The sequence below is a fragment of the Varanus komodoensis genome, unplaced genomic scaffold (assembly GCF_004798865.1).
Source record: "Varanus komodoensis strain SLA01 unplaced genomic scaffold, ASM479886v1 scaffold37, whole genome shotgun sequence".
Taxonomy (NCBI): domain Eukaryota; kingdom Metazoa; phylum Chordata; class Lepidosauria; order Squamata; family Varanidae; genus Varanus; species Varanus komodoensis.
This window is the reverse complement of record NW_025335889.1, coordinates 59063-84650: the sequence shown is the minus strand read 5'-3', so window position 1 is coordinate 84650 and position 25588 is coordinate 59063. Positions and strand designations below refer to the sequence as shown.

Sequence of the window (25588 nt, the reverse complement as noted above, 5' to 3'; positions counted from 1 at the left end):
AGGTGGGGACATGGTATCACTCTATAAGTACCTCAAAGGCTGTCACAAAGGGGAAGGTCAAGATCTCTTCTTGCTGATGCCAGAGTGTAGGACACAGAATAATCAATTCAAGTTGCAACAACCCATATTCAGACTAGACATCAGGAAAAGTTTCCTCACTGTCAGAGCAATATGGCAGTGGAACCAGCTGCCTAGAGAGGTGGTGGGCTCTTCCACACTAGAGACATTCAAAAAGAAACTGGACAGCCATCTGAGTGGGATGGCGTAATGTGGTGTCCTGCAACAGCAGGGGGCTGGACCCCATGGCCCCTTCCAACTCTACTATTCTATGATTCTATGATAACTTACCCAAATGGGGTTGAAACAAATATTTTACCTGGTGCCTGAAAGAAATCAAGGTTAATACCAGCTGTATACCCCAAGGAGCAAGTCCCAAAGTCTGGGCACACTGCAGAGAATTTCCCCCTCCTAACCTCTATTTTCCTAATCTCACTGGGAGCTGGAGTATTTGGAGGGCTTTATATGTCAACAACAACACTTTGAATTGGGCCTGAACTAGAACAGGGAGCTAATGCAGCTGACAAAGGACTGGTCTAATGTGTTTTGTTAGACTATGAAAGGCCAAGTCTGGATTCAGTCTGATGTAAACATCTCATTAGACACTACCAGTCTTAAACTATAGAACAAATAACTGAAATGAAATGCAGGTAAGAGAACATTACTAAGCAAACTTACATTGGGAATCTTACTAAGCAACCCAAGATGTGTTAGGTTGGACAGAGTGTGATAAATACTTTGTCATCTTTTTATTAAATCTTATGAAATATACATAATATTAAAATATTATTTTCCAAATAGCTTTCAGAAAAGCCATTACTTCCCCTGCTTAATTTTAAAAATGATCAACATGGTGTTAGAGTATTTTACGTTCATTGAAATGGTGCCACATAAAGCTGCTTTCACATGAAATAGACGGTACATTGTGTGACTGAAATAGTCTGAACAGTGATTTGTTGCTTTCTCAAGCATTTGTTTTTCAGAACAAAGGATAAATGCTCATACTCTTTCCACTACACTTCTTAAATACCTGTCTGTCTTAAGACAAAACTGTATTGATGTCCCAAAGCAGAAACAGAATTACTGTATGTTAAGTTTACATCCTGATATAGGGTCAATGAAGATCAATCTTTACTGGAAGGGTAGATCATTTTTAGGTTCTTCCACTTGCCAAAAAGAGAACTTAAAAGGAAATGCATTATTTCCATTCCTGATTCCCAGACATCCTTTTATTTGTTCTTCTGGATTAAAGCCACAATGGCAAATAATCCTGTTTAACTTTAATAGTAAAAATGGTATATGTCCAGAGTTGTAGGGGTTTTTTTCCCTAAAGGAATTTGGAAGAAGAAGACATTTGGTGGGGGGGGGGGGGGTTAAAAAGACTTAAAAAAAAAAAAACCATTTTATTCAGTGGAAAGAAACAAGCATATAATCAATCGGACAGTGACCATTGACCAAAAGAATTCCTACCACAGTAGACTAAAACCTAAAATGAGAAATAAGAAATTGCACATTTCTGGTGATATGATGATAACTAGCACCCTAAAGACCATAGGATTGACATTTTCTTCTTGGAAGTTCATTAAATCGGCTTCTCTTCTGCCCTGATTTAAATCAGCTTCTCTTCTGCACTTCCTGACAGTTAGGATCCTGAGGGTGTGGAATGGGCTTCCACGAGAGGTGAGGGTGTTCAAAGATAGGCTGGACATGCACATGGTGGACATGTCGTGAGTGGAGCCAGCTGGAGCCAAGGGTCAGACTAGATGGCCCGGGAGGTCCCTTCTGCCTCGCTCTGTTTCTATGTTTCTAAATCTTTATGGCTGTAAAGCAGATGATATCTGGCCTTTATTTTGGGTGGGGGTGATTGCTGTGCACTGATGCCTAATGTTGAGGAGCATGCACACATTCATTTTGGGTTTTAGGGTTACCACTGCTCTTCATTTCCCCCAGAGTTTCATTATGTGCTCCATAGCAGTGGTTTTCAACTCTGTGGTTCCCACTCTGCCGTGTAGCCAACTGGATGATTCGGGTCACTCACTCTCAGCCTACAGGGTTGTTGTTTTGAGGATAAAATGGAGAGGAGAAGAACCTTGTGAGTTGTCATGGCTTCCTTCCAGGAGGAAAAAAAACAATATATGCAATGTAATAGTAGGAATCCTGTGCTTGCTCATAATTTAGCCATGCCTCTGATGAGAGTATCATTTTTTATCTGCAAACAAGTTGTATTTGCAAGTTAAAAATGCTTCCATCAGAATTAATGGAGAAACTAAAACAGCTGTTCAGCTCTTTTGTCTCAGACACAATGGAAGGCAGGATTCTAACTATGTAGCCAATCATAGCATGCCCCCACATAGATAAAAGCCTCGGCCGGAAAGCAAAGACTGCATATATCGAGATGTGAGATTCAGCGCTACATTACTCCACTTCCAAGTCTAAAGAATGCAGCCACACAGATAGCGACTGGGCAAAGGAATGTTTACTTGTTTGCACAAATGGCCAACAGCCAAGGCAAGGCATGAATGGCAAGGCAATGACATTTGTCTTCTCAGAATCTTTGCAGGTACCTTGCCTTAGGACAAACAACTAGCAGTCTCCTGAACTGTGTTGTTGCAACTGGGCCTGCAAGGACAAGGCACTCACAACAGGTAAGCAAAGGCAGGTTTACTTGTCAGGGAAAGGGGGCAATCCTGCTTCATGGTACAGGATCTGCACCTCCTGGCTCCTAGGTCACCAAGTGGAAAGTGACAGGTCTGCAGAACCCTTAGTCTCACATGGCCACGGAGTGCCTTCATGCCATTTGTGTTAACTGAGGGCTGAAATAAAGTTCTTAACACATGACAGGGGTGCTGTGTGGACACATAGGACACTGGGTACATGTATGCTATGCAGAAACGGGGTCCCTCTCATCACTCCAATTGCAGATAGGTTCCTACCGTCTGTGCGGGGCTTATGTGGGAGAACAAAAGTCAGAAGGTAGTGCTGCCAGAATAGTGTAGTGGTTGGCATGTCAGACTGGGATTCAGGAAAACCAAGTGCTAGTCTCTACTCAGCCACAAAGCTCACTGGGTGACTTTGAGCCAGTCACAGACTCTCAGCCTAACCTATCTCCCAGGGTTTTTCTGAGGATAAGGTTGAGAGGAGGAGGAGAATAATTTAAGCTTCCTTAAGATCCTTGAAGGAAAAAACTGGGATGTAAGTACAATAGAATAAAATAAATAGAATCAACTGTGACTCATTTTTGCAGGATATGAGCCAAGACATGTGGCACAGGACCACTATAAATTGCACACGCCGTTTCAGGGCAGTATGCTAGACTACATGGTTATTATCTTTAGTATCCCTAACATGTGAACCTGCCACACACAGGCTGTAGGATAGTACTAGGGCGAGAGTGGAAAGCTAGGTCAAGCCAATGGGAGAGCACGTTAGCAACAATATTCTTTCTTACTAACCTAAACGAGTGACTAAAATTTATTTCAGCTGCTTCCCATTACTCATTTCCATATCTGTCTCATTCCCCTACAGGAAACCAGGAATTCTCTTAATAGTCACAAAGGCCAAGATATCCCCCACCATGCCATCCTCGATGGCATGCAGATCTTTTGCAAGAACTGCAGCAGCAGTATCGACCATGTGGGAAACCAGCTGTTTTCTCTGAAATTGTCCGGTTTTTCTTCCACCCGGGTTCCTGTGCCTTTGCAGGATACATGGTGGACTGAAATGTCACATATGTAATGTTGCTAAGCATGTATAAGCACAGTTTTAAAACCACGGGAGCCTCTCCATAAATAAAGGGTTGGTGGCCCCTCTCATCCAAGTTGTTTTCAGAATTTGTTCCACAACATATGATGTTCAATAAAAGCGATGCCTTTCAGCTCTGTGTTTTTTCTCACTGTGGCTTTTCGATAGGAAACCACAACCACTCCTTGTTATTTACCTGGAGAGTGTCTCTGATAGAGCAGTTGGTTTTCCACTGTGACACCCCATCAGGGCTGAGCGAAAACCTGCTACAAGGATCCCCAGCAAAGTAAGCTTTACTTTGAAGAGGTCACACTGTGTTTCCCCAAAATGGGACTTGAGCACATTTCTAGTTTACAGTGCATTTTCCACAATGGTAATGGGCAATTAGCCAATGAGTTCACTTTGTTTGTTTGTTTGTTGTATTGTTATGCTGTTCCTTAGCCTGGAGCTCTTTTGGCAGCTCACAGGAGAACAAGAACAGCAACAATGTATAACTTTTTATTCTTCTTGATGATTATGTTTCCATTCTCTCTTCCTTGATGATGGGGTAAACGAAGAAGTGTTCCCTTCTGGATGCATGTATTACATTTGTACAGTCTTAGTTTTGAGTCTGTGGATTAATTTCAGCCAATGGGAATAAAATATTTTTCCTGAGTATCCTTGGTGATGTACATGTGTGCTTTCTGAATGCTACACAATGGTTCACCAGTTATAAGAGAGCTGATGTACAGGAGGTACTGTTGTGCATTCTAGGGAGTGTGCATAGTGTAAAGCTGGCGTGATGTGGGAACAGTGGTGTGCTGTTCTCACTTTCTCAGTGTGTTGACAGATGCCAATATTGGCTGGTTACAGTGGGACAGATGGGAATGGGATGTCATTCTCAATTACTGGTGTTGTGCTTAGGTGGTGGCAGGGTTCTTGGAGACACAGTAGCAATGTCTGTTGTTGTCAGAACATTAGCTTGCTGTTTTGGCAGCTGTTTACTATGATTATATCAGTAGCTCACCTTCTTACCCAAGGAAGCTTACATGGTCATTCTCCTTCCTGTTTCGTTCTCATAGCAAACCTGTCAGGTAGGTCAGGCTGAGTACCCGTGGCCCAAAGTCATCCAATAAGCTTCATGGTGGAGTAAGAACTTGAAACCCAGATCTCCAGAGTCTGAACCTTGTACTGTAACCACTATATCATACTGGGTCTGTACTATTTATTTATTTATATTACATTTGTTTCAAGGCGGCCCATAAGCTACTAGTGGATCTGTGAGTTAAATCAGTATTTAATCACTGAATTGCCTTTGCAGAGTCTCAGTTTAATGTCAGTGTATATGGAGAATTTTGAAGCATTCACTAGCTCTACTGTTCAAGCTTTGGATTGGTGTCATTGTCCTGAAGTTTTGCCTTTCAAGACTTTTTCTGCTGCTGTGGAAAATCATGATTTTCTATTTGACTCTGTCCTGTCTTGTTTCTCTGTAGGCTGATGTCTAAGAATTGGAAGGATGTCACCTCTTTTATCTTTTTCCCATGTGATTATCACCTAATTACAACTATTCTCAAACTTCCACAGTGATTCTTTCAAAGTGTAAAATATGGGAATAGGGAAGGGAATTGTTCTTTCCCAGGCTCTGCCCTGGCAGAGGATCAAATAAGGTAATGCCGAGAGCCCCATATGTGCATGTAGTGCTTTCCGTCTTATTTTGCCTTTAGCAGTTGCTTGTACCTTTGCGAGAACATTTGGGTCATGTTTTCATCTATGTCCCAAATTTATTCACAAATGGTTTATGTGTTTTCTGTATTTCCACTGACTGTAGCCCACTCACTGCATTCCTTAGGTTTTGACCTTGTCTCTTGTTCTCATGACTTCCAACTGTGGCTTGCTTGTACAATACGGTTAAAAGTAGATTGTTCATACGGAAGCCTAATTATAACTTTCATGGAAACACACTTGTGGCAGCAAAACCTGCAGAGAAATACCGCCTATGCATTTGTTAGGGTCCAGAGGGGGTTGAATTAGGGAAACAAGCAAAAGGGAGGGACTTTTGTGGGGTGTAAGATCAGGGTTCCGCCCTGATATTAAAAATAAATTTCTAGGATGAGCCATAGCACAGTGTTGTCCTTTGTGGGGACAAAGAATGGAGAATTTGCCTAATAGCAGCAGGAGGTATGGGGAATGGAAAAAAGAAGCACTTTTGTGAAGAGCTACCAGAAAATGATTTGGAGAAAAACTAAATGGATTTTTGAATGACAGGCCAGTTCTCTGCACATTTATTATACCCCAACTTCCCACCTCTCCCCCTCAAAAAAAGAATTTGGTGCAAAGAAATGGGGGTACTTATTAGTTTGTATGCTTTATAGACCTCACTATATCTAACATGGTTTTTCAGCAAGTTTTTTAACATAATCAAAATACAGAATTCCAGCATTTCAAAACAATAACATTGTACCCAGTCAAGCAGGGAAGGCTTGTTTAATCAGGTGCTGTAAACAGAACAATGCCCTAAACTAGGTTGTCCCATTGCAACTATTGCAGAGTTAAAATGACTGTTAAAATGACTCAGTGCCCGCCCTTGCCTCACCTTGCCTCCCCTCCCCTCGCCGCGCTCCCCACTCCCACCTCAGGGCGCACGCCCACACACACCAGCTCACGCACACCACCAGCACCACCTTTCCGGCCCGCACCCAGCACCGGCACCTTTCCACTGGCCCCCGATGAAAAAGTTTGGGGACCCCTGATCTAAATCTTCCCCTGCTCCCTGTGAGGAGGAGAGTCTGAGGCATCAAGCAGTTTTATTTGGAGCAGTCCTTTTCCTATGCCCTCTGCCCACAGACAATGTTGGGAAACCATAGAATTGTTCCAATATTGATATAAATGTTTCTGCAATAATTTGACTGTGGGGTACATTTATGTGGTTACAGTCCAAAGTCAAAATCCCAAATGTTTCATTACCAAGTATAAGCAGCTCAAACGCTAGAATTCCATGCGTGTTCTGTTTTTGTGAAGTTCTGGATTTAAGAAGAATAAGACTGCTATAGTTCTTGTGTAAATTGTTCTTGAATGGAAATATCTGTGATTTTTTTTGGCTATTATATAGTTAAAATGATGTTGCTACTTGTTGATTAAGAGCCAAGCATACTTTCTAGGAGAGAGGTGAAAGGACACATCTCACAAACAAATTCCATTTGCTGTTTTCTGAACTCCAGGCCAATATTCCAGTAAGGGTGATGTTTTTGCTGGGCATTGAAAAGCAGTGTCTGTCATCTTGTTTTATCTAACAATGATTATATACTGAAAAATGCACAAATTTCAGAAAAACAAATAAGCTTTGCAGACTTGCAGTTTTTAGTGCCCCAGGAAGCTTTTGAATTTTGTTTTCATTATGTTGTATGAGATTTGAGGGTCTGTATATTCCACTGTCACTTGTTAAAAGACTGTTGAAGCATTGTCAGTATTCTTAAAGAACTGGTGAATTCATTTAGTGGAAATATTCATCCTTGGAAACTTTCTGTGCTTGGCATATGATTGCACTTACAGATTGAGGGAAGAATATCCTTGTTGTTTAATTGGGAAGCTTTTGAGTGTACATACAGAGCAAATCTGCCACATCCAAATCAGATGAAGAAAGTAAAATTACTCTTGGCAATCTTGCTTGGCCTAAGATCTCTCTCTGTTCTATCAGTCTCTCATGGCTGCTTCAAAAGTCTTAGTAGCATTTAGCAACTATTAGCCTTTTTTGAGCTGGGATAGATTTTATAGCTCTGGCAATATACACAGTAAAAAGTATACCTTTAAAAGCTGCATGTGGTAGGTGTAGGCAAGATCTAATCTTTGAAGCACATTTCAAAATTGCTCTTCAGACTGTGGTTTCATTTGGCAAATGGCAAAAATGGTGTTAATGGCAACATTGTTTAAGGATTTGAAACATGGAAGACCTTACTGAACTCAGTGCTTATCAGCTTATCGTATTACTGCCAGTGGCCGACTTAAGTTCAAACAACTGAAAATTAGTAATTTCAAAAGAAAATAGAATTGTAGCATAAGCTTACTGTGTTTACTAGTCGCAGTTTGCTGCATGTTGTTTAAACAATATGCAAGTTACACTGTGCCAAAATCTGCACTGCCGTTCAGGCTGTTGGTCCTAAACAGGTAGAGTTCTCTGTGTTCTCTGTCCATCAAACATATGGATTCTGAGTGGCCTGCATGGAGTTCTATGAAATCAAAAGGTACTTAAAAGCATTTAAGTGCAGCCCTCGCCTCCCCTCCTCTCCTCTCAAAAAACTATAAAACCTAAATATAGGAACAAAATATTGAACCAACACACCTTAATACCATAATTACACTGAGTCGAACTTAACATGAGCAGCTATGTAGATAAGTCATGGATAGGACATTTTTGAGGGTTCTTATTCATTTGTTTGCCATAAGTTGGAGACAACTTGATGGCACATGTTAATAACAGCAACATAAAATTCCTTGTTAAATCACGGAATGCGTTCATAATGATTGTTAAAATGTTAATCAAGCAAAGAAAATTGATTTGTGCTTACACTGAACGGTCTCTACATAGCAGTTTGGAGTTGATAATGGCAATATTTTTAATGTATTGTTAACATGTTGTACTCAGAACACCCACTAGTTAAAAACTATTTTTACTACACTATACAGATAATAGTGGAGAGCCAGTGGTTAGGAATGCTGGACTAGGACTTGGGAAATATGGATTTTAGTCCCCCACTCAGTCATGAAGTTTGCCGGGTGACTTTGCATCAGTCACAGACTTTTAGCCTGAACTACCTCACAGGGGCTGAGCCAGCCAGTTCGCCAGGTTTTGACCTCTCCAACCAGATTCCTAATAAAGATTAGTTTCTGCACCAAATGTAATATCGGCATAGCTAAAACTGATTGTTTCCCCACTTCTCCATTCTAGTAACAGAGTCTGAAGCTTGTCATAACCTAAGTATACTATATTTGTGCAGAGATTTGTGGGTTAAATCACTTGACAGACCCTTACATGCTCTTCCTGTTTATAATTTCTCAGTAAGGAATATGAGTTTGGGGAATGTGTAGGTTACAGTTCATATTGTATACCCATAACTAGTAACCAGCTTGCTTTATTTGAGTAAGATATTGGTATGGTAACTCCACATGTGGTTGAGGCCACTAGTGTATCATTATGTGCTATTTGTTCGTATTGCAGATAAATATAACAATATTTCTAGCCCACCCAGCTCGGTCATAGAATGGTTTAATTAGTGGATCTGGTTTTGGTAAATTTGAAGCACTTAAAAAATAAGAGTTGTTGGCAGTAAGTATGCTAATTTGATGTGAACAAATACCATAGTTTTGGGGGAGCTAAGGCTTATGGTAAACATTTACAAAAGAATCCTATAATTCCTCCTAGTTACTGAAGCAGAAAAGGGCCACCCTAGGCATGCTTGCAGGGAGGCAGGAAGAATGAAAAGGGGCTTGATTCCAAGGACAGGTTGCTTGGAAAGAATTTGCTGAAGTTCAGATTTTATTTACCATAAATCATATAGTGTGGAAGCTCCTTTCTCCTTGCCACACATCATCTGCTTTATTTATTTATTTATTTATTTATTAAAAGCTTTTCTACCTCATCTGCCACTCGTGTCTCAGGACAGCTTAAAATAAAACTGTATTTTATTTATTTATTTATTAAAACATTTTTATGCCGCCACATTCGCCGAAGCCTCGGGGCGGCTTACAACATAGATAAAACAATAAGTTAAAATATCCATATAAAATAATCTTAATTAAAACACACATTATAAAATAAGCCGCCCTGGCCAGATAAAATTCAATTGTATTTAGCATTTAAAATGTTGCTTAAATAAAAAGGTCTTAGCCTGGCGCCGAAAAACAAATAACGACTTTAGGCATCCTTTCTCAACTTGTGGGGGATGCTGGGAGCTGTAGTCCAATACATTCAGAGTTCACCAGGTTGGAGGTCACCAGATTGCCCTTGGGTAACTTTAGCCGCTTTTTAACACATTTATTTATTTACAAGATTTATATATTGTTGAGAGTCTAATAACATTTCCAAGAACTCAATAACAAAAAGAAAGGAGGGGATCAAAAGCGGAGTTAAATAAATTACATTGTCCCAATAAAGCTATGGCTGGTTAATCAGGAAGGTGTGCTTAAATAAAACCTTCTTTAGTGTCACTGCTGTTGTGAAGCAGCCTCTCAAGGGAGACTGGTTTGAGGACCACCTCCTTGTTTGATTACATGTGTGTAGTTAAATTGCTTTTATTTGCTCAGATTCCCCCCCCCCCCAAATTATGGAACTCAGTTTAGTTTTGAAGGGTGGTGCAGTAATTGTACTTTTCCAGTGGTTCATCCCATTTTATTTCTTATTATAAACTGTTTTGTTTGTTTGTGGTCCAAAAGGGTTATTTTCAAAATAAGCTTTTGTTGTAAACAATATAGTACAGAAAACATGTTAGTGCCTTTACTTGTTACATTATGTATGAACTGTGGTTCGTCTTAACTAGGACTTAGAAAAATAAGCTGTGATCAGAAACCAAGGTTGCAAGTTGTTTTGGCTTCTCTAAGTAGTAATTAAAATTCAATATAGTTTTAAGCATTCAAACAAGGATGAATCATTGTTTCAATCTTTTCCTTGCAGCCTTGCTAGAAGGGATAGGAAAACTATCCAAAACTTATGCATCTAAGTTAGGCAATTGGGTGAATTTACACTTTGCAGTAAATGCCTTTTAGAACAAACCATGGTGAGTTGGTAGTTGTTAATTGATCTTGGCAGCTGATGGCTGCTCTGTTGCTTATTTCCCTTCAGACCTTCCAAAAACTGCATGCCTCTGTGTCAGACGTAGTGGTTTTTCTGTTTCCATCATTAACCTTTATGCAAATGCTCCACCGGGTTTAGTGGCTCATGGGGGAAACTCCTCCCATCGGATCATCACATGCATATAATTCCCCTATGGATGTTTTATTTTTTATTCAAGGTCATAGTTGCTGCTTCCCTCCACTGATCCCTGATGTTAGCAATGGGTCATGGGGAGGTAAAGAGATGGCTATAGAGCAGTGGTAGGGATCAGTAAAGATGGCCATATTGCAAGGCAGAACCAGGGAATTAAGAAAATTAGTCAAGATGCACAAATTTCAAGGTGCAACAGTGAGTACGATTGGTAAATATGACCAAAGTCATATTTGGATGGAGGTGAAAACTACACCAGACTTTGAATGTGTGCAGTGCACAAGACTGACAAAAATGGAGAAAAGTTTGCAGATCCATTTAGAATCTTGTCCCGGGTTCATTCTTCTCAATTTTTAGGAGCATGAGGCAGAGGGCATTGAGACAAGATGACAGAAGATGCCACCAACACTGTCGAGATTGCACTAAGTGACAGAGGGTGCTGCTGCCCTTGCAGGGCAGGTCCCTACCCATTCCTAATAACTCATGATAAAATAACCCAGCCAAGCTCAGATGTTCTAAGAAGCCCCCCAAGTAAGAGCAAGATACTCCACAGAACATGCTACAAGCCATGAGTGCTCAGGGTGACTTACTAGCAAAAAAGAACCTACAGTGAAGTAACTGGTCGGGGTTCAGACGTCATGCCAGACCACCCTGCAATAACCTGCAATAGCAATCCATTATAGGTTAGTGAGACATGTGAACAGGTCAATAGCAAGCCATGAGTTCCCAGGGTTGTTTGTTTAGTGGAAAGCCACCCCAGTTCAGTCAGCCCTGAAACAGCCCACATTGAGCATCTGTTGCCACTTATTCTATCAAGTTAATCATTGCCTTTCAAAACAGAAAAAAGATCCTTTAAAAGATTTCAACAGCTTAAAACAAAAGGATGAGGGTGGATGACTGTCAAACATGTCATTTGTCATATCAGTGCAGTTTAGCATATAAGAGAATATTGTGCATGTCAGTTTTCTCTAGAAATGAAAAGGGTTCCTTCCAGCCCCTCTCTCGTTCCCTGAATGTCCTTTGGGCCCCTAGTATACTAGGATAGGAGCAGGGGCAGTGATCTGCCCCCATCTTTCTGACCCCTGCAAGAGTAGCAGCAACAAGGGACCTTTACCCCAACTCTGTGATGAGCTGTTCTGCTTTGGTGTTACATTATGTTTGGCCTCCTTATTTAATTAGCTTACTGCTCAACTGTCACTAACAAAAGGGTTATCAGTTCCCCTGCACAAGCAGGACCAGGAAGTTCCATGTTCTTGAATCACTCACAAGGCTGGCTTAAATTGTGTTGCCCTGAGTGTAAAGGAACCAGGTCTAGCATGATCTCTGTATCTTGTGCCCAAAGGAAGTTCATGAAAATTGCTTCTAGAAACAAAGGTGTACATCAGAAATTTGAGAGAGACTTGTGCCCACAGATTTGATCACAAGGTCACACAAAGCCTGGCAGAGCAACGTTATTCTTTTTCAAGTGGTCAAAGCAGAAGAGTCTCCCAAACACTGAAAAATTTCATTAAATCCTTTCCTCAAAACTTCTTCAAAGGGCGATGCTTGATTCTCACCCCTCTCCCATTCCATCTGCTCATGGGCTCACTTCCCAAACAAGATAAATCAGGGGTCAAAAATGTACATACTTGCAACCTGACTGCAATGGGAGGAACAACACAAATGGAAAACTTGACTGGAATAAGTGTTGAAAATATGCCTTTCTTTGTGTTTACCTCTTCGTTTCCCCCAGTCATGCCCAGCCCCTGATTCTCTGCCCACTTGAGAAAACCATGCCTGAGTTTTCTGCATTGACGTCACAATTTAGGTAAATGTGTACAGAAAGGTGTAAAAGCATTAAAATAGCAGGAAGTGTGTCCTATGCTACTTGGCTACTTCCTTTAGAAAAGGAAGAGAAGTATTGTAGGGTATTTGTGTACCACAGACTGTTTTGATTATCCTCCCAGTGTCATTAAGAAGCAATGCTTGATTCCTACCCATTTCAGATACCTTCTCATTCAGAGGCTTGGGGAAGCTTTCTATCACTTTGTTTCCTCCCTGTCCCTACCTCTATATTGGTAGACGAAACCGCTGGCTTCGCTACAGTGGTGTCTACAGAATGCCTTTGGAGACAACTCATGCACAGAGACTTTTGCTGCACTGAACTTGCCGCTTTTGGGAAAAGAGAAATCTGCTTCCACGTTTAAATGGGGTTTGTTTATTTAATAGATTTTTAGAGGGTTGTTTAAGTTCAATTATCATTTGTGGAAGTGTGATAATGGCCTTCCCTCAAAACAAAATTTCTTGGAAGCCTCAGTTGTGTACTTTTATTATTTATATTGTAATGATAGTTAGAGATAACAGCAAGGGAAAAATAAAACTTAGTCTGTGCTACTGTGCTTTTTGAAAAAGAAATGGAAGTGAGAAGTTTTAACAGAATAAAACTGAATACCATCTTGATTTTGTTTTAAGAATATATCAGGAGAGTAGATTATGCTTGCAACCTGCTCATACTTCCAGTAATCATATGCAAAATGCAATGTGCAACAAGCATTAACTTTTGTTTCTCTGAGCTGCTAGACCTGTTTTTTCAACTGTGTAGTGTTAATTCCAAACTTGCCACCTGTCCTTAGTGTGAAAGACAACACACAGATACTCCTCATTTTAAAACCTCCTCCTGACTGATGAAATGCTATTGCTTATGAAAAAGAGACAATTGTCCTATTCTCAGGTTACAGTTCACATACAGCTTTCACAGACTCCTTTGTTAATGGACAGTTGCAGTTCAGCTGCCATAGCTTCTATAAACACACATTTATCTCTACTTGAAATGTCCCACAACTCATGGTCCTGCCAAACTGTCTGAAAAGCTCAGCAATACCATTAGTTCTTCCTATAGATGTAATACTTAGTCATGGTTTGTTTTCCATGAGTATAGCTAAGTATTATGTCTGAATGCTTAAACCATGGTTAAGAATTGACTACAAACCATGATGTGAAAATTATGGTTTAAATTAACTATGTGTAACTGGCAGCTCAGCAGCAAGAAATCATGGTTAAAGCCTTTGTGCTTGTAGGTCTTGTTGGGCAGAGAGAGCCTCCAGTTGCCCAGGAACATGTTTTTGCTTGGGAACTTCTTTTTTGTTTTATTGTTTTGTCTTTTATTGTTTTCATCTTCATATATGTAGTATCTAGGAGGATAGATTAGATCTCTGTAAACTGGACCATGGTGGTCCTTCAAAGCTCTAGCCATGCGACTGCTCAACCATTCCCAGCTTCACAGATTTTTAATCTGCAGTTTCCTCAAGGGGTGAGTTGAGCACGTTCATGCTCAGATCACCACAATGGCAGAAGTTCAGGGAACTTTGTTGTTGGAATCTCTCTTGATATATTTTTATTAGCTTGAAAGCATTAATTTAGTGGTGCAATGCCTCCAACATATATCCAAGAGGGAAGGGTGCATACAAAACATATGCAGTGCCATTGAACTTCACCCCCTGCCCTGATCTTAACCATGATGGCGGAAGATGTTTAATGGGGTATAGGTAATGTTTAGGGCCTTTGAAAATCTGTTACAAGATGGAGGAGAATTGTTCTCTGTTATTTCCGGCTTATACCGCCTCTGAATACTTTTGTGTCACTGACTGCACAAAACTGGTAGAACAATTAAGTTGTTATTAACTGGATTGTATCATCACAGCCATGTGAAGGGCTGTGTTTTCTCCTGGACAACAATTGTATAAAAATTGGACTATTAACATTCAGGAATAACATGATTCAGTATATGTTAATTATTCAGGATCCCTTGTTACCGCTTCTCAATACAAAGAGCAATACAGTTCCAGAAGATGATATTGTTTTAAAATTATATGCCTAGTAAACAAAATACTGTTTCCTTTCCTCCCACACCTTAATTTCAAGCTTGTACAGATGTGCCTGGGGATATTTGAACTTTGGCAGATTTTCCTGATGATTTACTTTTTAAGACTAAAGAACCCAAGTAGAAAAGATTCTCAAATGTGCATTAGAATTGGGTTGTAACCAAACTCAAAGATTTGAACAGATGTTTCCAGCTCTGGTTCTCAACTTTATTAGTATATCTGGATCTGAACTGCATGGTTAAATTAGTGGTATTGATACTATAAAAAGAAGGTTTATTTTACTGGCATGGATTCTTGCTTGATGTTGCAAATAGCAACACAGTTTTCATTTTCAAAAAAATATTTTGTCTTTTTTATGTGACACTTGTGGGTATTTTAGTTGCATTAACTTTTTCTTGCATGCGCCCATCCTTTGTCCTGCATCCCAAATGCTTTCTGAACTCCAGTTTTGGAAGCACTGGGAATGAAGTAGCATGACAATAAAAGTTAGTGGTGTGTTTTAGATATTTCCCTTTAAAGTAGGAGTTAAATGAACTGAATTTAATATAAGTATATAAAATTGACCTACAACATTTAATTTATTGCCTTCTATCAAACAAATAGATTTTGTAGGTTTTTCCTGTAAATGAAGAATAATAGGGCATGCATCCCTCTGTCAGTGTTTTATGCGCAGGACAGATGCATATCTGTTTTGCAAAGGGAAGGGGAGTTCCAGGAACTGAGGAAGGACTATGAAAGACTAAGGATAACAAATGGAATTGCATATATGCATCTCAACACTAATTGATGGAGGACTGTGAAAATTGGGTGCCCAGCCCTTTTAGGAACATAGAAAGCAGCTTTACAGCAGTTCAGACTCTCTGTTCATCTAGCTGAATAGACTTTTCTGAGGAAGAAGGGAAGATTCATGATGGTTTCATGACTAAATTATGAGGATGTGATGCCATGCTTGTTTTTATTTTATTGTATTTTATTGAGACTTTTTGTAGTAGGATGGGATAGAAAAGCTTTAAATAAGACAGATGGACAGACTGACCGATGGACAGACAGACAGGAGAACACCATTTTCCTGTATTAATAGCCTCCACTGTAAAGTCTGGAATTTTGAATACTGCACCTCTGAATTCCAATTGACTACCTATATCGCATGTCCACAATCTTTTAAGGTTCATAGAGACATTTGGAAATTTGAGAGGGTATTGTGGGTGCTCTTACAGAAAATTGTCCATGAAAGGAATTTTGCCATTCACAAAATGATTGCCATGATGGGTACAGCTCTCACACAAAAAAAAACCATTTCCCAGATGGCACACTTGTGGGATTAAAAGGAAAAATAACTTGTTCAAGAAATAAGGCAGAGGGGTGAGTGGCTGAGTTCCAAAACTCAAAAACATATTTTGAATTCATAGTTTTCTGTTTAAACATAAATGTATTGATGAGGCTCCTAAACAGGTAATTTGGCCAAGAAACTGAACACAAGGCAAAAGTGAGATCTGAGCTACAAATCCCAAATCGTATAATTGCCCCTGCATAGCACAGGAAAATACCCATTTTATAGACGCAAGCTAGTGCTGCACAGACTCCCCAGTACATACACATCCACGGCAAATGCTATATGCATGCACACGAAAAAGCATCCTGCAGTCTACTCCAGCCCCTGAGAATAGCTCCAAGCACCACACAGCCATACATCTACTCCAGCTGTATATAATATCAAGATGTATCAGCTTGAAATGTTCTTGTTTAATGGCGTTGTGCTAATTCGAGCATGTGATGTATTTGTATTTTTATCTGTATCCCCACAAAGCTGTTTTAATGTTGAGTCCAGCTATTAGTCCTCAGAGCTAGCGACCAATCTCTTTCTCTCTGCATGGGATCCTTTTAGCTGTGGACCGCAGGAGCTGTACCTGGGATTTAAGTATGCAAAACACATGCCTTGCCAGTGGGCTCTCTTTGATGCCTCCTGCCAATTTCTCTCCAGCTTGCAGCTCAAATTAGGCATCATGACAGCTTTTGTTAGATAAATTAGTGTGTCCTCCTGTGTCTGTCTTGTGTTTTTTTTTTATCATAAATGCATAGTAGGGAAGCTATTGCGACCGCCTGTGTATTCTGCAACATTCTACCAAATGAAATACAAGAAAATGTGCCCGCTGTAGGAAGAATAAAGTAGCAAACTATGGAGGCATGGCTTTATAGTCAGGACCTGAATCAGTACTGCATAAAGTACTACTGTTCATAAAGAATTGTGTGTGTGTGTGTGTGTGTGTGCGCGCGCGCGTGCGCGTTTTAATGGTTCATTAAGATGTGCTTACTAATGGTATCAGTTATTTTGCATCTCTAAGAGTTGATTAGCTAGGGTCAGAATATTTGAAACCTGTTTATTTTCTTACTCATTTTAGTAGGTAATCTTAAATATAAATAAACATGTTGTTTATAGAGACTTATTTTTATTAAAACTCGATCTATCTATAATTCTATCACATAAGAATTATAAGTCTGCTAGACATTGCTAAAATGGCTTTGGCAAATTTCCATTGGAGGGCTGTTTCAGAATGGAAGGTCAGATGCCAGCAACCCATCTGTGTACCTTTATAGTCCTAACTTGGGCACAGATGGTACAATTTCAGCTAAATAGCACTCACTTGTCCAGTGTTAATGCAGTATGAAGAGCAGAAGGGAGTAGGACTTTTGCATACCCCTTTTCTATGTGCTGACATGATTTAATGGTTCTACCTAGTCTGCATACTGATAGCCGTGTATTTCAGCACCTTGGCTCATTGCCCGCAGTCCACAAATTGGTGCTTATGTTGCTTCACCACAACATGTCAAATTACTTCTGTAGTACTCAATCAGCAAGGGGCTTTCTAGGAAAGCCACACTATAAGGGTGATAGTTCAGCAATAAGATTATACTTGCTTCTTTTACTTCCCACCATATTAAAAAACAATGCTAGGTAACAAAGCTAGTTAAAATGTGCAAGCAGCAATACTCTTGCTAGCTATTCCTCATTGTAAGATTTTATCTCTCCCCTGAGAACTTCAGACAAAGGTTTATCTGATCAACAATGCTGGTAATCATGCACTTATGGGAAGGGAGTAGTAGTAATTGGCTGCTTCATTTATCTGTCAAATAATGCTGTTAATCTGACTAGATTTTAAGGATATAGTTACATTTTTTCCACTTGCAATATGACCACTGTAGATTGAAGCTGTGCCCAAACACATGAAGCTCCTACTATAATTTCAGTATCCTGAATTCTTTGGTATTTTAGTTGCATCTGAGTCATTGCTAGACTTGCTAACATTGCTGTTGTAAGGTCTATGATGCTATTCTATTATTACAAGTCATATTATTATTATATTTCTATATTGTCTAATGCCTAAAGCTCTCGGGGTGGTTTACAACAACACAAAATAAAGTATAAAATACACAAAACAATTAAATATTGTAAAATGTCACTACAAAATTTAAAAACTAAATTTAAAGTATAGCACCTGTCACAAGTTAAAACCAGAATGCATGTTAAGCAGCTAACAACATACCAGTATACTATTTTAAACTGTTAAATGCCTTGTCCTAGAGAGCAGTCTCAACCTGGCACTAAATGAACAGTTGAGTTAGAGCCAGTCAGCCTCAGTAGCAATTTTTTTAATAGTTCAGTGGCTGCCACTGAGAAGACCCTCCTTCCCCTCACTTAGAGGTTGCAATTGGCGGCCAGTTCCAAATGTCAATTGTAGTGACAGGTAGATTACAGCTGGGAGACACTTTCTGTCAAGTATTGCCATCCTAAGCCATGTTGCTTTTTTAGGTTAAAACCAGCATCTATCTTGAATTGTGCCCAGAAGCATATAGGCACCCAACACAAGCAGACCAGAATTGGTGTTATATATTTGAAACATTTGGTTCCAGTTTTTAGGCTGCCCAAGCTCCTCAAGGACAATACCATGTAGAGTGCATTGCAGTAATCTAATGTTTATCAAAGTATACCAGACTATACCTGTCCAGATAGGGGCATAGGTGAACCACCAGCTGAAATTAATAGAAAGTATCCTGGGCCACTGGGGCCACCCAAGTTTCAAGTGGCAAAAATGGATTGAGGAAAACCCAAAGCTCCAGACCTGCTCTTTCAAGAGGAATGAAAACTCATCCAGAACAGCTTGAACTGTTTACAGAAAACATCCACGAACAGTATCTCAGTTTGTTAACCCTCATCCAATCAGTTGTTGCAGCCAAGCACCAGTTTAGCACATCCATAATCTCACCTACCAAAGATGAAAAGGAGAAAAAGAACTGCATGTCATCAGCATACTTGTGCCAGCTCAGTGCCTAATTCCAGATAATACATAATATCCACTCAGAGACTGACCCCTGAGGAATCCCATACTGGAGAGTCCACCAGGTTGAGCAATATTCCCTAAGCATTACCTTCCAGAGGCATCCATTCAGGTAGGAGTGGAACCACTGCAGTTTAGCAACTCCCCAAGTAACATAGCTGCACCAGAAGGATACCATGGTCAATGATACCAAAAGGCACTGAGAGATCATGGAGTATCGACAAAGTCATACTCCCCCATCTCTTTCTTCTAATATAGGCCATTATACAAGATGAGCAGAGCTGTTTCCATGCCAAAACCCACCCTGGGCCATGACTGAGATAAATAATCACTCTCAGTGCAGGAGCTAGTTGGTCTCTGGGTCCTTGAAGAGCTTCTTTAGAGCGGTTTTGCTACCATTTTTTTTTCCCAGACAGTATGGGACCAATCTCTTGAGGCATTAATCTCTTCCCTGGCCCAGCCAACTGTTTCTTTCCTGCTAGCTTTTATAAGCCAAGAAGGGAAAGGATCCATTGTGGATGTGGTTACATGAACCTGTCCATGCATCTTATCAACATCCTCAAGTTGTACCAACTGGAACTCATCCAATAAAAGTTGAGCAGGCTGTGCTTTAGGTACCTTGCCTGACTCAACTGCTGTAATGTTGGAGTCTAAGACCTGGAAGATAGAAGAACTTTTATCCTGGAAGTGCATAACAGATATTATATTGGCCCACAGATGTTCTTGGGGCCAGCATGTAATAGGCTGTAAATATCCCTAAAGATCGCCACTTGAGGGAGATCAAAGAGAAGATTGAATACAGGCAGAGAGATGTTTTTTCTTTGCCATTTTCACAGCCCCTAGATATATCTGACTGTGGGCACATAACAGACTTTATGCGTCCATTAGGTGTTTTCTCCATCTTCATTCAATCTGTGTCCTATTTTGTTTAGTGGTTTCAGCTTCCAGTGTATACCATGGAGTTGTACAAACTCCACTGCAGAGAGGGTGCTTAGAAAAGCAATCATTTCAACCACCCAGGTCATTTCTGTGTTCCAGAGATATACCAGGGTTTCAACAGAACTGTCAGTCATAATAGTTGACTGACAGTTGACTGATAAACCCACCTATCCACAAGGGCCTTCTGGAAACCATCAGCCTCCTGGAGCAGACTATTTTAATAGGTTCTCCACCCTTGCTGAGGGGACAAGTTGCTTTTAGTCTAAATATCAGCAGACAGTGATTGATAACAAAGTCTCCCACCTTCAGATCAGTGCCCCCATACCTAGCTGAAAAAAGCAAATCTAGAGTGTGCCTTGCTTCATGTTTTGGGGCAATAAAATGTTTTGACAGTCCCAGGGATGTTATGGAGTCTATGAAATCCTGAACCACTCCAGAAAGGGTGCCCTTGGCATGGATGCTTCCATTCCCCAGGACCAGTAACCTTTGCAACTGAGACAGATTTTGAGATAGGCGAATGGCTGGGTTGCAAGATGGAGAGTACAGCATCAAAATCACCAGTCTGTACCACTGTCCCAACCCAGGATGCAAACATTCTAGACTAGAAATCAAATGGCAGGGAGGAAATCAAATGGCAGGGAGACTCACTAGAGAATACAATCATGCTTGGGAAAGTTGAAGGAAGAAGAGGAAAGCCAACTATGACATGGATCAATTCCATAAAGGAAACCACATCTCTGAGTTTACAAGAACTGAACAGAGCTGTAAAGGACAGGATATTTTGGAGGGCATTCCTTCATAGCGGTGCCATAAATGGGAAATGACTGGACAGCATGTCACAACAACAGCACAGGGATATGGGACCCTTTTCAGCTCAAGGAATTTGTTTCTTCATGGGACACATGCCAGCAGTGGGTCAGGCCAGAAATTCAGGCAGAGCAAATGCCATTCCACTCACCTTTACTCCTCTCTCACATGTGAGTTAGACCTGATAGAGAATACTCCTGAACTTTAAAAATAGGACTAGCGGAGAGGGAGGGAAGGGAGAAGAGAGCGCACACAGTGTAGGATCAACCCTTGCTGGAATTTACTTTTCCACTACACAACCTGTTCTGGTGGCCTCATGTTTAAGAATAGCAAAGATGAAACGGAACACTGCAAGACACTAAGGAATTGCACCTGTGTGAAGGACAGGCAATTTCCCAACCTGACAGAACATGTTAGATCTGTCACTTGGATTTGTACCATACTTTATAGCAGTGGTTGACAGGAACTTGGCAGTCCCCTATGACATATCTGAAAACTCTAGTGAGAGAATGATGAGTAACTGTATGCCTCTCTCTGCTCTCTTCTTACATTCGTCATGTGTAACCTTAAGCAGACTTCTTACTCATGAAGGAAACAAGAAACTATTCTGTTTAGATTTACTAGAAAGATACTGCACAGGGAGAAGAGTGATCTGTCACCTCTGAGCTGCCTCTTCCTTCTAATTCACAAGTTTCTTATACACAGTCTACCATGCCTATATTTCCTAAGTGATTCAAGCACATAAGATTTTTAGTATCCTGTTACTCATGCTCAAAATGCACACATATTGTAGCACTAGAACATTTTGGTCGCTTCCTCTTTCAAGTGTTTTTCTGCTTGAAATGATGTTGAAAATACCACCTTGTACTTGGAATAATGGAATTGTGGTAGTATAAGGTGGTAAATGTATGCCTGGATGTACCTTGTTGAATTTGAAGTTTCCACAAAAGAAAATCACCCAAGAGGGTAAGCGAGGTAAAATTGGGCCAGAATCGCATTCTCTAACATCTGGCTTCCTACATGGGGGATTTTATTTTCTTTATGGATGTCCTTTCATACAGTGGTTATCACAGAGGTTGCCTTGGTCCTTTTCATCCAGTAGAGTTGAAATGGACAAGTAGGTTTTAGGCCGAATGTTTTTCCAGCTCTATCTGGATATGCCAGAGATCAAAGTTTTGGGACCTTCTGAGCACAAAGCATATATTTCTAGCACTGAGCTACAGTCCCTTCTTCTGTCATGTGAATCCCATCAGCAGCCTACAAAGTGGTTCATTCCAAACCCAACTGCAACTGCATTGATTACATTGAATTCCAGTGCTTGTATTTCATATGTATTTGGTGGAAGTAGTTGTGAAAACACCTGATCTCATTGAATATCTTAATTCTGTGCTTTGTCTATTCAAAGCGTGTGATAGAGCTGAAGAAACTGTCCAATTAGGGAGGCTGGTAGGGAATCGTGGATGAGGATGTCTTTACAATATTTAAAAATCCGTAGATTTGTCTAGACCAGGGAGGGCTAGTGGAACCTTGCATGTCACATCCAAGCCATGAAGCAAATTTAATTGTCTCCGGTGTCCTTACCATGCTTTAATCAGGAAGGTCTTTTGCTTACTGTAAAAGTGTAACAGAAAGAAACAGTGGATCCTCCTCATGAGTGTTCCCACAAATATTGGTTCGTGCTTATCTTTGGCAGGATAAGGACAGACACCAATCTGTCTCTTGAGAAGATAGTTCAGAAAATGCCTTTGTTCCTCAGATTCTTTCCCTCCACTGATGATATCCTGTGAGGCCACAGGCTCTCACTTTGTTCAGTGATGGAGGGGATGTCCAGCCCTCCAGGCTGCAGAGGTTGATAATGATAGATCAGTGAGTATTCCTCCACCCTCATGGCATACAGCCTTATACAGACTATTGTATCATTTAGCCCAGTATTGTCAACACTGACTAGCAGCAGCTTTCCTGGTTTTCAGTTTCAGCTTTCCTGGGTTTTCCTAGCCCTCCCTGCTGGAGCCAGTAATGGACTTGGTGTGTGCAAGCTGCACCTCATTTTATCCAGACTGAGCTTCTGTTTATTGCCTTCTGCCAGCCAGGCACTGATCTAGTGCTCCCACTGCCTCATCTACATTAAAGAGAGAGAAGAGTTAGGTGTCATTCACATATTGATTGGTCTTCATTCCAGATGTCAGATGATCTCACACAGTGACCACTTCTTATGATCAGTACAGCTAACTTGGTGGGTTATGCATGTTCCAGCTATGCTTTTGCATATTCAGAAGCTGGCTGGCACATCCGTCCGTGAAGAAAGTTGCCATTACTTCATCATGTTCTCTGAAACTGACAAGGCTTATGCAATGATTATTTAACCATCACATAAGCCACACTTGCTGTGTTTATTGTTGTTAGTCACAAAGTCATGTCCGACCCATCACGACCCCATGGACAACATTCCTCCAGGCCTTCCTGTCCTCCACCATCCCCCAGAGTCCACTTAAGCTCACAATAAACTATGGTGACGGCTCATCGTGGCTTCAGCATTCAAAATGGCTACTGGCATGTGCAGCTACCAGTCATGGCTGAAATTTGCCATGGAGTGTTGTGGTGGCACATGAACAAGCCCAACAGTTAAGTGTAGGTCAAAAAAGCATGGAGGATAGAAGAAAACCACAAAGCAGAAATGCTAAGATGATAAGATGGAATTGTTGGAATCAACCAGCCATGTGTGATATACCTATTTGGGTCTTGAAAATTAGTCTTATCTAAATGTGCTTGGATTTGGCCACTAATGCCAACTTAGGCATGTCATGCGGCTGCAGCCAGGGGTCAGACTAGATGGCCCGGGAGACCCCCTCTGACTCACTCTGTTTCTGTGTTTCTTAGCACCCTCCCTTGGATGGAAATATTAGCCTCAGTCTGGTAGTTGTTAGTATCTTACAGGAAGGGGTTTTTTTTCCTCAGTAGCGGTCATTTCACACTCTACTTAATTCTATTTCTGGCAATGAAGAACTAATGTAACCATTTTTGATAAACGTTAAGTCCAATATATTCAAGTGTATGAGGGTTTACTAGACCAAGAATGTGCAGAAAGTGGATCTCCAGATGTGTTGGACTTCAACACCCAGCATTCCTGACCATTGGCCATGCTGACCTGGGAGCTGAAGTCCAAAACATCTGGAGATCTCTCTTTTGCCCACCCCTGTGCTGGACCACTTGTTAGTTCAGAATTTGAGAGAATGGTCTATACAGTGTTCTGGGAGGTGGAGGGTGGAGGAGAGACATGCCTGCAATCTGGCACTAAATCTTTATTATGTCTAAATACAAAAGAAAACAAAGTGAACTTGTGTGGTGTTCATGTATGTTGTCTTACATTTATTTAGCTAACAGAATGAATAAAAAATGGCTTCACTCCAAGCCTAGTGGAAAATGATGCAGTTTGGCCCAGCATTTTGTTTAATTTTCTTGGATAGCCTTTTAAAGCTGAACTTTACTGTTCACTTTGTACATGCAAGATCCCTGTCCTGGGATTTCTTAAGTTTCCTTATGTCCATTATGTCTTTTTTTTTTTTTTTTGTTAATGCCTCAAGTGAAAATTCTGCAAATTCACTCTTTTTCTGCACAATATCTTCTATGTTCTTATGCTGTATACATTCTGTATGAAGCTGCTGTCATATGTCACATGAATTTGATTTATATTGAGATGGCACAAAAAGCTTCCATTTTATTACTTCCAGGAACTGTTGAATTATTTGCATGTTGTAAAATGAGACAAGGGGCTGCTGCAGAGGTTGGATATTTCTGTCTGTGATATATCTAAAACTATGTTGCTGCCTTGATGCACAGAACACATTGAGTACAAAGGAACCTTTGACATCTGCAAGTCCAACACAGCTTGCTGATGACTCAAGAAAACTTGGTTTCTTATCTTAGCCAAACATTTGCTGCCTTTAGTTATTAATATGTATTTATGAAATGATGGCTTATGATGGGATCCAGAAGGACAAACTGTGTGTTTGCAGATATCTCTGTTTAGCTGTTCTGCTTACTTTACTGAATCCTTTGCAATTGAATGAGGCCCAGTCTGGTGTATTTTGTTTTGGCAGTGAACTTGTTTTTACCACTATATATCACATAAAACTTGGTCTCTACTTCAATATTCTAACTGTTCAAAGCCTCTTTGGCTGACTGTATATACTGACAGTCTATAATATGAGCTTGAATCCTCTTAAGGAGCATACTCGGCATCTTTAATCTAAAACATGAAATGTTTGTGCTGCAAATTCTCCACACAAAATTAAGTACTGTGATAAGTTAACAATTTTCAGTGGTTTTTCTGAATCAACAAAACCAAAGCATAACAATATAGACAGAACTGTGAATCTTCACTGAAAGCTGGTAGCATGTACAAATATCTTACTTTATTTCATTCCAGGACATAAGACATGAAGCCAGTGACTTTCCATGCAAAGTGGCCAAACTTTCCAAAAACAAAAATCGCAACAGGTACAGAGATGTCAGCCCTTGTAAGTATCATGTCTCCCTCAGTTCATCAGACTTGATTTATTACCTTTTATTGTTTTCCTTAAAAAAGTCTTTAAAATGAACGGGGTTGTTCAGACATACTGCCAAAGCATTATATGGATCAACTAGGCTGGACTTTTTGGCTCATGTGCCCAGTCGTTTCTTTCTTTGCAAGTAGCAGTCCCTGCCATCTCTCCTAGTTTGAAATAAACCATCTGTTGCTGTGCTGTCCAAATTGGTAAACTATAGTTAGGGCTTACCCTGGAAACCCAAATTATAAACCAGGGTTGATTCCAAATTTGTATGTATTGGTGGTATCATTTCCAGATGTGCACGACACAGCAAAACAGTTATATTGGATGTAGGATAGTACTAGAGATGTA

General features: G+C 40.4%; 1 protein-coding gene and 1 long non-coding RNA gene across 3 annotated transcripts in view; both read left to right on the top strand.

Moving 5' to 3' along the window:
* Nucleotides 1–25588, top strand: part of PTPN1 (protein tyrosine phosphatase non-receptor type 1) — an 80637-nt gene that overhangs the window by 29535 nt on the left and 25514 nt on the right. For both annotated transcript variants that reach the window (XM_044440301.1, XM_044440300.1), the window contains exon 2: nucleotides 25117–25207. In XM_044440301.1, the coding sequence (XP_044296236.1) occupies nucleotides 25117–25207 (91 nt within the window). The remainder of the gene's footprint in view (nucleotides 1–25116; nucleotides 25208–25588) is intronic.
* On the top strand, nucleotides 1824–3931 carry LOC123028478. The gene is made up of 2 exons (XR_006415691.1): nucleotides 1824–2702; nucleotides 3583–3931. It is a non-coding gene; the product is annotated as an uncharacterized LOC123028478 (long non-coding RNA).